The sequence below is a fragment of the Brassica oleracea genome, chromosome C9 (assembly GCF_000695525.1).
Source record: "Brassica oleracea var. oleracea cultivar TO1000 chromosome C9, BOL, whole genome shotgun sequence".
NCBI classification, from domain to species: domain Eukaryota; kingdom Viridiplantae; phylum Streptophyta; class Magnoliopsida; order Brassicales; family Brassicaceae; genus Brassica; species Brassica oleracea.
Genome location: NC_027756.1, coordinates 17284056 through 17296755, shown reverse-complemented (window position 1 = coordinate 17296755; position 12700 = coordinate 17284056). Strand labels below are relative to the sequence as shown.

The following is a 12700-nucleotide window of genomic DNA, read 5'->3' as shown; positions in this document are numbered from 1 at the left end:
TAATCAAATTCGATTCTTTTGCTCGATAGTAGAATTTTCTTTAATTTTTAATACTAGTTTTTAGCATATTTAAAGTATGTATTAAAACTAGTATTGTTATGTATCACCATCCGAATTCAAACCCATCAAAAGACTTTCACATTTGAATTATTTTATTCCGGTCAATTTGGTTTTGCACTAACTTTTGTTACGTATTATTTGCGATTTGAACTTTCCACGTCTCAAACGGGATTCTTTACACGTCTTCTTCCCTTCTCCTACCTTCTTGAAGTAAAGCACCACTTGATTCAAACCACTTTTCTATCTAACCTCGCAACATGTTCCGACTCAGAGCTCCCGGCAAGAAACCCATTACCATCACCACCCCCACCACTTCAACGTCCGCCTCCAATTTCCTTTACTGGTCACCGGAATCTTCTCCCACCGCCGTATCCTCTCCAACCGCTATGGATCCGATCATTTGGTCCAATCTACCTAACCACATCCTCGACCACATCCTCTCTTTCCTCCCTTTCAAAACCCTCGTCTCTCTCCGACCAACATCCAAGCATCTCCGGTCTTTGATCCTCTCTCCAACTTTCCTCTCCGACCATTCCTTCTCCCTCCCTTCTTTCCTCCTCCTCTCTCACCCTCAGGCTTTTCAATCTTTCCCTCTCTTCGACCCTAACCTCATATCCTGGCGCACGTTACCACTCCCTCGCTCCCTCTCGCTAACCTGCGCCTCCTCCCTCCTCTCTTCTTCCCACGGCCTCCTCTGCTTCTCCGTCTCCCCTTCCTCTGCTTCTTCTCTCTCCGTCTTCAACCCCTTGACCAGATCCTCCAGATCTATCAAATTCCCGTTCTACCCTTTCCCCTTTGAGCTTCTCTCCCTCGTCGCTTTCCCTGACAGCTACCGGATCTTCACCATCTCCTCCTCCTCCTCCACGTCGAGGTCCGTTTGTCTCTACGATTCCGGCGACCGCTCGTGGAGAATATTCGGCGGCGTTGACCAAGTGTTACCTCGTGGGTTTAATCAAGATGGAGTCTTTTACAATGGGTCACTCTACTTCGTCAGATCCGAGCCTTTTCTCCTCGTGAGCGTCAATCTCGACGACGGAAAATGGACAGCCGCCACCGGAGACGGAGTCTTCCCGGCGGAGGATGAGATCACGTTTGCTAGATTAGTTACTGATCCCGAGAAGAAGATTCTTTACATGGTGGGAGGAATCGGAAGCAATGGGATATGCAGGAGCATCAAGATTTATGAATTTAAAAGAGAAACAGAGAGTTGGATCGAAGCTGAAACGCTCCCGGACATTGTTTGCCGGAAGTTTACTTCGGTTTGTTACCACAACTACGAGCATGTGTACTGTCTTTGGCACAAGGAGATGATCTGCGTCTGTTGCTATAATTGGCCTGAGATTCTCTTCTTTCATGTTGGGAGAAGGACATGGCATTGGGTTCCCAAGTGTCCTTCGTTGCCGGAGAAATGGAGCTGTGGGTTTCGCTGGTTCTCTCTCGTCCCGAGCTTGTCTGCTTCCGTTTAATTATATTGGTCTTCGATCTTTTGTCAGTTTTTGTTATTTTCTGTACTTCGAATCTCCTTAATTGTCTGCCTTGCAATCTCTGGTTTCTCTTTCTGAAATAAGGTCTGTAACTTTAGGCATTGTTTGTTTTCATCAGCATTGATCCAATGTGCATTTAAAAAATAAAACCTCATTCATTCTGTTTTTTTTTTTCAAATATAGAATTTAGAATAAAATCTCTCTAACTTTATATTAATTTTTATTCTATATTGGAATAAATAATTTTATTTTTACTTCTTACTCCACCTTTTACTTTACAATAGAATATATTAGAGTGAAACTTATTTCTATTTTTGTATGCTGACAAAAAGACACAGTTTTATATAAATATTTTAGTTGAACTTATTCATACGATTATTATTTTTAAAGTAGTTCAACAACTATAATAGAATAAGGTGGCGACTAGATATCCAAAAGGTTCAGTAAATGTATTTTTGCTTGTTTGCTAAAAAAAATGTATTTTTACTTGCTAATTATGGTCATGAATGGTAAACATGCAGAGTGTATTACAAAAATTAAAAGTAACAAAAATTTATAAATACATAATTATATGTATAAATTTTGTTATTGTTAATTTGTGGTGCGGTTTACTACAATTTGAAACATAAATTCTTTTAAATGTCTCATTTGAGATACAACTCTCATCTCTCTCATGTTTCTTACAATTTTTAATTTGAAAGTTCTACATATATACTAGGCATAGATATACAAGTCTCTGGGTCAAATTCAGATTGGTTCATGTCTGATCTGAATCTTGTGGGTATTATAAATTTAGATCCAACTATGTATTTAGAAATTTTCGGCTCGGATCATTTTCTGTTGGATTTGGGTCAGTTCAGTTCTATAATTAATATACATATAGTTTTTGACTATATATCAGGTTCGGGCCGGTTTGAGTATTTAAGACCCAAAAAAACCTAACTGGTTGAACTGGACTGAAAACCCGAAAAATAATGGAAATCCAAAAAATACCTAAAAATATTCTAATATTTGAAAATAACTGAAATTTTACCTAAAGGCCAAAATACTTAAATTTTTATCCGAATTATATTTCTGAAAAATCTAAATTTTACTTGAAACCAAAAACTATACTCGTAGACCCCAATAAGAAATTTTAAAAAATATCTATAATACCAAAAGTATATTAAAACACTCAAATATACCTAATAGGATTAGTTATGGTTCATATTTACATATCTAGGTAAAATGTCCACGCCTATTAAATATTGTCACAGAAACTGTTCTTAGAGTTTATGTGTTTTATTGGTGAGACATGGTACGAATTTACTAATTTAGGATTTAATATGTTAATTTTTATAGTTTTATGTCAATTAAATCATTTATATAGTTATATTTTTAGTTAGTCGTCTAAAAAATCTATGTATAATGTTTATCATTGTAATAATTTCTTTATGTTAATCTAGATATGTGGAATGGTTATTATCTGTTGGTATTTTGAATCATGTTATAGTTTAGAGTATATGATAGATGTATTAGCCATGTCGAATTTTGGATCTTTTGTACAAGTCGCTTCGCGAAGTTCACTATCAAAAAGCAGGTCAATATAAGGTTGGAATAAGCTTCTAGAAAGAAAAAGTATGTCCATTGTCCACGGTCAGTATCGTGCGGACATGTTCAGGGACCTACATCGTTTGGATACGCAATTTAGTTTTATAGTGAACAAAAAGAAAAAAACAATTAATTTTTCTCTTTTTAATAAAATACTAGGTGACTCACCCGCACCCATGCGTAAGCATAAATTATCACATTCCAAAAACCTTTCATTAAAAGTGAGAATAAAAGTGATTAGTGTAACCATGAAAAATGGTACTATGAATGTGGTATTTGTATCAATTTCCCTTTTCCTTATGAAATAATGAAAAATAAGTTATAAGTTATATATAATTGAAAGATGAAAATTTGAATTTGCATAATTGTAGGATTAGCAAAAGTTGAAAAATATGATGAAATCATATCACCACCAATCAAACCCATCTCAATTTATAGAAACAACTCATTTAAGATATTTTTTTTCAAAACCCCAAAATAATCACTTTGATCTTGCATGTATCCAAAAAAGAATAAATTATTACCATGAAAGTTATTTTCCTACAAAGAAAAAACAATTTTTGTAATGAATAAGCAAAATTTTCTATGAACTATGGATGATAGACTGATAGTTTAAATTTATCTTCATAGTTTGATAGTTTAGGTTTAGGAGAACCATTTGTTTATTGAAAAACTGTCACAAATACAACATTCATATTACTTTTTTTCAAGTTTACACTAATCATTTTTACCCTCATTTTTAACGAAGGGTAAAAGACAGTTATACCCCTAGGATTAACTAATTTAGACTTAAGGTTTATAATTGAGAGGTGAGATAGAGTTTTTGAAATGTGAAATTTAGGATTCTAATAAATATTTAAATAAATACTTTAAAAATATTTTCAAAAAGAAATTTTGAAAAAACTAAAAAAAAGTTTCGAAAAACAATTCAAAAACAATATTTATAAAAAAAAGTTCGAATTTAAAAAAATATAATTTGAAAACATAATTTTTTATTTATTTAAATAATAATTTATTATATATATAGATAACAATGGTATAAAAGTCTTTTGCCACTTAATGAAAAATGTATTTTTGAAAATGTTCATTTAGTGGTGGTAAAGATGAAAAGTGGTATACATAAAATTTCCTCTTGTTTATTTATATATTTCAGAGGCATTCAAATAGTATTAGGATTAAGAATTTTATAATGCAAGAAACATAATTGCATAAAATTGTGAGGATAATTTTTGTAGAAATAAAAAAAAAATGTAGAATTATCAAAATAAATAATCACATAGTTTCATTTTTATTAAGTTATGAGATATTTGATTTTTAACATTCTAAGATAACTAATTTAACTAACATGAATTTACAAAATATAATGCAAAAGTTTATAAAATTTGAATTTATATAAAAGGAAAACTACGTTTTTATTAAATCACATGTTTCAAATATAATATTTTTATTTTATTTTTAATATTAAAATATTACTTTTTTATATAAATCTCTTTTTGATTAAAAAAATTAATATTAAAATATTGTTTTTATATAAATCTCTTTTTGATAAAATATGGCTAAAATAATTTATTAATATAAACGAAAATAAAATAGAAAATATTTATAGATATTGCCTTTTATATGAAATTCCTTTTTGATAATAATGTAGTTATAAAAGGAATTTATATAATAATAAAATATAATTAATGTTAATATAATAATAAATTCAATTTATGAAGGGTATCAATGTAATAAACTATCGTAAGAGTTAACGTGAGCGCAACACGTAGGAAATTGACTCAAATAATATTACCAAGATAACCACTAATATGTTGACCGCATTGAATTCACTTCAATACACAATTGCTATTAGACAAACTAGAGCTTTTTCCGCGCTATGCGCGGATTATATATTTTAATTATTAAATTTATCTTTCTTGATTTGTATGTGAATGTTTTATTTATTATATTTTTTACTTAAGTTTTTTTCATTCTAAATTAGAATAGTCTTTTTCATTTTATTTCAAATTATTATTTTACCATTGTTATGCTTTATTTATTATATATATGAAAAATATTCTTTAAACCATATCAAATTCGTTTATTTTCTTGTATAATAGGTTGCTATTATTTGAAACCAATAATGTGTAAGACGATTAATATGATAAATATGAAGAATTGATATTGGAGTTATTTTTTCATAGTATAGTTGTGTATCTTTGAATCATTTACTTGAAAATTACTAAAATGTCATTACAATTAAATGCATAACAAAAAAATCTCAAGTTACGCAGTTAATAATTTTTTCTAGGTTTACATTAACATTTTCCAATTGACTATTATATACTTATCTTAGGAAACAGAACTGAGACCATTTTTGATGTGTGATAATATAATATTGAATTTCAATAAAACAAATTTAGTAATTTCTAATATATCAGGATTTAAAATTATGTTTCTAATATATATAGTGTAATATATTAATTCTAAAACAAATATTTTTGTATGTTTTTTAAAAAATATTTAGACATTGTTTTGTAGTTTTCTCTTAATATAATTTTGTTTGGGCATTTCCATGCTTTCTGATTTGATGCATTAACTAATTGGCCAGAAACATTTTTTGATGAGTGTTATTCTTCCATGATCGATCACACGCCTAAAAATACTATCAATGTGCAAGGTGAACGTTATGTTTTTATAATACTTTTTTAGTTTCATTTTAATTGTCGTTTTAGATTTATCCATATGGATTAAGCAAATTTTTAAATTTGTATATTTCTAAAATAAAAGCATCATTAGTTATACACCTAATTACATTTCAACCAATAAAAAATATACGGAAGATATTAAATAATCATATAACATAAAAGTTTAATAAATTTTGTATTTAAATTCTAAAACAATATATATATCGTGAAACAAAAAATTTACTCTACAACAACAACTAAAATAAAATAAAAAGAGTAGTAATTTGTGAATGTTGTAAGATATTATATCAAAATTGTTTGATATGTAATTTTATACTCAATTAAAATATAGTTGCTTAAAACTTCATTTACCATAAAAGTTAAATTTTCTTACATTCGCAATAATTAATTTTTCTTACGTTCGCAATAATTACATATATATATATATATAAAGTAGACTTTTCTTTCTTCTTATGACATGTGGAAGGGGGTTTGTTGACATGTGTTCTTTTTTGTCTTTTCACATTTTTGATCCTTCTTCGTTTAGATTATTGCATTTTGGTTCACTATTTTCTAATTATGTACTATCTAATCCTTCTCACACTAACCATCATCATTTGAAGTTTGATAATTTATTTTATTGTTCAAAAAATTGCAAAACGAATAAAAAATAAGTAAAAAAATATAAATATATTTTAAATATTTAATTTATTCACAGCTAAAAATAACATAAACTTTTGCTATTTTATTATTTTTTACTATTTTCTATTATTTCATTTACAATTATATATTTATCATAATATTAACCAAACTAAAGCAGAACACATAATCTAAACATAAAACCTCCATAATCACAGAGAAGAAAAAATGCCAAAATAACACTAACTCAATAAAGGTCCAGAGGTCAAAGGCGATCAAGAACGAAAACTAACTTGCCCCCACTTTATCATAGAGTGTCTTGGCCAGAACAATCAAAAGTCAGAAAAATGTAGAAAGATAATCTTGAGATAAAGCAATCCCTCGAAAACAAAGGAGCATGATCAAAGACCAATGCACATAACGACCGATAAGCACAACCACCAGCTAAGAGGTAAGAAGCACCTCACAAACTAAACAAGCACAAACAAGACGCCTATGCCGGTGAAGAACCACAAAGCTCTGAATAGAAGGGACCAAAGCTCCAAGAGACTAATATCGCACACTTATACGAAGGGAAGCAAGGGAAGAAGAGAACAACCTGAGTGAGGGAGAACGGAAGCCAACCCCCGATAAACCAGAGCTCAGACTTGATACCAGAAACAATCTTCCAAATCTACAGAGCATACTCGGAGGAGAATACTATCCAAATCTGGAGTGCCAAACATCGCGAAAGGGAGAGTCATAGAGACGCAAGCGATGATGAAAGCTGCAACAAGATGAGGGAACATAGATGGAAGGGTAGACAAAACGAAATCATCCAATCGTGGAGCCGTCTTCGAGCTATAGAACTCAGATCACCAAAAACCATATCTTGAAAACTAACACGAGAAGGGACTCTCGATGGTAAGCCAACGACGAGGAAAAGAACTTCAAAGACAACTAAACTATGATCCAACCCAAGGAAATGCAGTTCCTAACACGAGCCAAAATCTAAGGAAGAAGAGAAGAAAAATGTGAGGAAGAACAAGAGCACATATGTGAATCTTATTCATGTGCTCTTTTTCGGTGATGGTGAGAATCACAGCACACCGGAAAGGTAAACGAAAAGCATAAATAGTGACGACTTAATGTAAAAATATAGGGATAGAGCACAAAACATCGTTAAAAGTAATGTTCAAATAATTGGAAAAATATTATTTTTTTATCCTAAAACTATTAGCCTTAGAATCAACAAATGCCTAAGTGTAAAATTATTGAAATTCAATCTTATATATTAAAAGAGAAGTCACAACCTTGATTCATGTGTGATTTTTTTTAAAAATGGACCTAATGGACCTATTCCTTGAAAATTATGTTATATTTAATCTCTAATCTTATCATTTAAATTTTGGGCCTACCAGAAATTTTTATTAAGCTATCAATAATTGGATTTAAACAATAGATGATCCATTGGATTTATAGATAGTATAAATTAAATAGATGTAATTTAATGGTGTAATACTATACCTCCATATGTTAATTATTTAAATATTTGTCGATGTTAAATTTTAAAAGTATGAAGATGTTTTCTTAAATAACAGAAATCATATTATCTAACAATGATTCATTTTTACTACCTTAAACCAATGAAAACAAATTTTAAACTATATAGTTTATTTTAAAAATTAAACAAAAATTAAATTTTTAATTATTTACTCGATAATATAAATTTGTGAAGCGAAAAGTTTAATTTTAAAAAAAATTCTAAATTTGTGAAATGTTACAATATTTTTGAATATGACAATAAAATAATATTTTACTAATCTTTATATATATAGTTACGATTTTAATAATGAAATAATAATCCGAAAATATATATATAGAAGAAGATACAAATATATGAGAAAGTTTGAAACAATCTATTCAATGAAAAAATATACTATAAACTTATTATGTTTTAAAAATTGATAGAAACATATATATTATAATATGTACCAATTTAGAATTGAAAACAAAATATTTATATAAAAATAAATGAAAACAAAAATTCGCGCGGTTGCGCGAATCGAGATCTAGTATATATTAAAAAAGAGTCTAGTGTGTATATTTTTTTCACACCAACTACTAATCTAAAACTCTAATATATTACACCCTCTGTTTCAAATAATATATGTTTTATAATTTTGACACATATCTATAAAATATACTAAATTTTAGTTATAAATATATATTTTTGTGATTTTATATTTTTTATAATTCTAAACCAGTAAGAATTCAAAAAATGCAATTAATATTTTGAAATTTAGAATTTATTATTTTTAGTTGATAAAATGTATTGAAAGTACAAAAATGTATCTTTCGAAACAATTTTCCACTAAAACATACCGTTTTATGAGTATAATAATTTAAAGTCTCATAATCCCAACGAAAACTTGAACTTTTAAATTTTGAATATTACAAAAACACGTGGACCAATAACGTTTTCAAATTTACAAATTTCCTTCTGTATTACAAAAAATATTCTCCTTCTAGTGGATACTATTAAAAGTAATAGTAAAAACATTTTGTTTTGAACGGTTTTTGTCAAGGAGATTGATTATGTGTGTGTTTTTTTTTTCTGTATTGTTCAAAACTTTTGTATCTTTCTGGGATTTTGTTATTTTTATTATTATTCTTTGTGTTTGATTCCTTTCCTCGATCCAAACTGCTACTACAGTTTCTTACGATGCAAAATCGAATTACTTCTCAAGATTGGTTTAGCATATAAGGAGGACATTCACAACTCCTTTAGTATCGGGAAAACATGTTTACTAAAACGTTTTAGTGGACAAATTTGATTTTAAAGAAAAGATAAAATGTAATAACATTTAATCGACTTCATCGATAACATATCAACTATCAATCACTTTTATTAAGTTTCAAACTTTCAAAAGATGCAGCAACGTCAGTAACACAAACTCTGTTGACAAACAATATGTTGTGTGCAATTGAGATACTAAGGAAATAACTAAAAAAATAAAACACTGTTACTACTTGCCCTCTCATACTTGTTTGGGGAAGCTGAGCGTCGTGGGCTACGTCCATCGTCTTGGTTGATCAGAATAGAGGAGAAGAGACATAGACACATCCGCAAGGACAGGGTAAGAAGCTTAGATCTGCTGTAACCATCGCTTCAGGGCATATAAGACATGCATTCATCTCATCACCACCTTATTTCTTCTGATCATAATTCCTATTTTTCTACTTAAATTGCGATGAATTGCCTTTTCTGGTGAAGCTTCTTGGTCGCACTTGCACTCGCCTGCTCTTCTCAATATTTCTGCAGAGAAGCAATGAATATTGTGATCTTTTGACATTAGCACAAGCTGTGCAGGCACGATTCCAAAATCGCCACCTGGATTTACAAAAGCTTTTGGTATATCAACTTCTAACAACACCAGTTAATGAATGTGAAGACTTTAAGCTCCACAGACACAATCAGATTGTACAACGGACAACCACTGAAACACATACAATTTAAAAAATTTACCTTCCTGGCACTCCATATCCCTCAAACAATTAGCAGCCTAACAAATAAATTAAAAGAGATTCATCAATCTGTAAACATATGCATATTACACAATGGCCATGATTCAACAGTGACGAAGTAAACTTACCAAAAATAGCATGAGCATAACATCTGATCGTCTTACTCATTTCTTGCGCTTTTGGTTATTTTTCACTTCAAATGACAAACGAAATCTCCGTGAGACATTGAGAGGCAACACAGAATTATGTGAAAAGCATCATTCATTTTTGGCCTAAAAATAAAGAAGAATCCAATGAAGAAATATAGCAGTACGAATGCCAAAACAGATAGCAATAAACAATCATTATCATTGCACCAAATCAAACATATATTCTCTGGTGGGATCCACTTGCTTGGCAAAAAATAATACTGAAGATGACATCCCCTAATAACAGAAGGGGAACTTATATTATTGATATTAAGAACAAACATACATAACATGGTAGAATATAGCAAAGATGGGAATGCAAACGTCTGAGAAAGGAGAGGTTCTTAGTATTACCGACAACACAGAGTTGTGACTGAAGGAAATGGTGAACTGGTGGTCAGTAAACCTGTGGATGTCTTTATTATTCATGGAGAAATGGTGAGGCTCTCGGAAAAGACTTGCTTCAGATGACATTCATAGTGCCATACACGGTTCAGCCCAATGAAGCCTAAAATAACAGATTTATAAGGACATGTTGAGTAGGTTAGATTACAGAGAACGATGGTTATCAATTTGAGGAGTTTCAGAAGTAAAATCATAGCATATACTAAGACCTCTTGGAACAGAGCATTACCTCATCTCCCTCACCGCGAATAGCAATTAACACAGTTTAAGATTTGTTTCACACCTTTGCTATCGTCTCCCTCACCGCGAATAGCACAGCTTAAGATTTGTTTCACACCTTTGCTAGCTCCATCGTGAGGAATATGAGTTCTGGATTACTGAGATATGAAAATGACAACAAAAGGCTTGAGCTGGCTTTCCTAGCTTCCACAAGGCCTCTTGAGTCACTGTAAGCACCTGATGACACACATAGAAAGGAAATAACATTTTGATATTTTCACATGAAATCTTTATAGATAACCGGCTAACTAATGAGTTTGCAAATCAAGAAAAGATAATGCTTAGCTCTTGGAAATATCATTCCTACATATGGGTCATCTAGTAGACAAGGAGCTTGACAGAGCGCAACCACCTGCAAAAATTGTTTGTTAATTTTATTATCTAGACGAACTGAAGATCACATGTATGTCTTCATTGTAATTTGTAAGTCTCTTTTTCTAGAGAGTAAAGCCAATATGCAGAAGCACAAGATGATCAAAAGTGTATACCTTTATGCCTTTTCTAGAGCTCACCACTTACGGCATACTGACACTTCTTCATGTTTTCATTCAGAGGTCGTATTCGAGAGCCATTTATCTTCACACGTTACAGCAATCGCATACCGCACTTCAACCTTATCGAAACAAAAGAAACGAAATTGTGAGAATCCGTAAGACTGGATCAAATGAATCGACATCAAAACTAAAAGGCGACGGCTTTTCAAATGGGTTATCAACACCATTGAAGAAAAAAAAAAATTGATCATCGCCATAACTTTAGATTCGAACTACAGAGACTTTCGGTTGGATTTTGTTGACAGAGCTTTCGATTTTTCGCTGGAGGCTTTCGGGTTTGCTTGCTTACAAGTAAGTTCAGACGAAGCGGTTGAGCAATCTTTATACGAGGATAAAGAGAGGGAGGAGGAACGAAACTACAAAGAAATTAATGAGCACCATTGATCAAGAAGAGCTCACCGTAACAGACATCAGGGAGAACCGAGATGGTGAAGACGAAGTGGAACGCAATCGATGCGTCAGATAGTATGATTATTGGTTGCTGGGTTCGACATAGGATCGAGTTAATTTTTTACGACACTGTAAGCCCATTTCTATCTTCCCTCTGTAGCTTATATTATGACGTGGTCAAATAACTGTTTCTCATTGGTCAATTTTTTAATCCTGGTCTCTCCTTTGAGCATATCCACTTTTTACTTATTGTTTGATTTTTTTTTTTTTTGTCATTTGTTAGATTATAAAAGATCAAACGAACGTTCCGAACATCACTACAATGCTATCACAAATAAGACCAGATAGCTAACCCCTTACCACACCGACAGACCAAGCCAGCCCCTGTCACTATACCCCATATACCAAAAAATTACAGCCAAAAACCAATGCCACAGTTGAAAAGAGTCGAACACTACACAGAGGATAGAACCTCCTCACTCTGAACGAATTTAAACAACCAAGAAGGACTACCCGCTCACTCTGAAAGAATTTAAACAACCAAGAAGGACTACCCGCTCACTCTGAAAGAATTTAAACAACCAAGAAGGACTACCCGCTGCCACATAAGATCGGTGATGCCGTCCTTTGATTACACTCTGAGCAATGAAGAAGGCTCCTCTATTTGTTGAACGATCTCCTTTCGTTACCCTCCACCATTCCATCCTTGCCAACCTGTTCATTATCATTGTAGATTGGCCCTTGAAATTTGGCTTTGCTCTCGGTATCAAGATTATGTTGTTGAGAGTACAATCATCAATCGCAAAAATCACTTTGTTATAGTGGTGGGAGTTAATACTGTCCACCGACCATACCATTGCCTCCAATTTTGCCTCATGTAAGCTGCCAACCTGATTGAATTCTCTTATTTCCAAAGTCAACTCTTATATTGCATTTAA

General features: G+C 31.5%; 1 protein-coding gene and 1 long non-coding RNA gene across 5 annotated transcripts; one reads left to right on the top strand and one right to left on the bottom strand.

The window, feature by feature from the left end:
- The first annotated feature begins 204 nt into the window (after window positions 1-204).
- LOC106313831 (F-box/kelch-repeat protein At5g43190) lies at window positions 205-1709 on the top strand. Its single transcript, XM_013751750.1, has one exon. The coding sequence runs from the start codon at window positions 318-320 to the stop codon at window positions 1524-1526; it is 1209 nt and encodes a 402-aa protein (XP_013607204.1). The 5' UTR covers window positions 205-317; the 3' UTR covers window positions 1527-1709.
- A 7610-nt stretch (window positions 1710-9319) lies between these two features.
- Window positions 9320-11879, bottom strand: LOC106316162. 4 transcript variants are annotated; one of them, XR_001264749.1, is made up of 8 exons: window positions 11772-11879; window positions 11307-11431; window positions 10877-11170; window positions 10769-10822; window positions 10489-10642; window positions 10075-10218; window positions 9948-9984; window positions 9320-9737 (listed from the first exon to the last, which is right to left on the bottom strand). It is a non-coding gene; the product is annotated as an uncharacterized LOC106316162 (long non-coding RNA). The 4 variants fall into 4 exon arrangements; XR_001264750.1 differs by having other exon boundaries at window positions 10769-10995; window positions 11126-11170; XR_001264751.1 differs by having other exon boundaries at window positions 9320-9812; window positions 10769-11170.
- Between the last annotated feature and the right edge of the window lie 821 nt (window positions 11880-12700).

Bases quoted from the DNA above. Each gene is read 5' to 3' on its own strand.
- LOC106313831 (XM_013751750.1), top strand. From the start codon at position 318: ATGTTCCGACTCAGAGCTCCCGGCAAGAAACCCATTACCATCACCACC.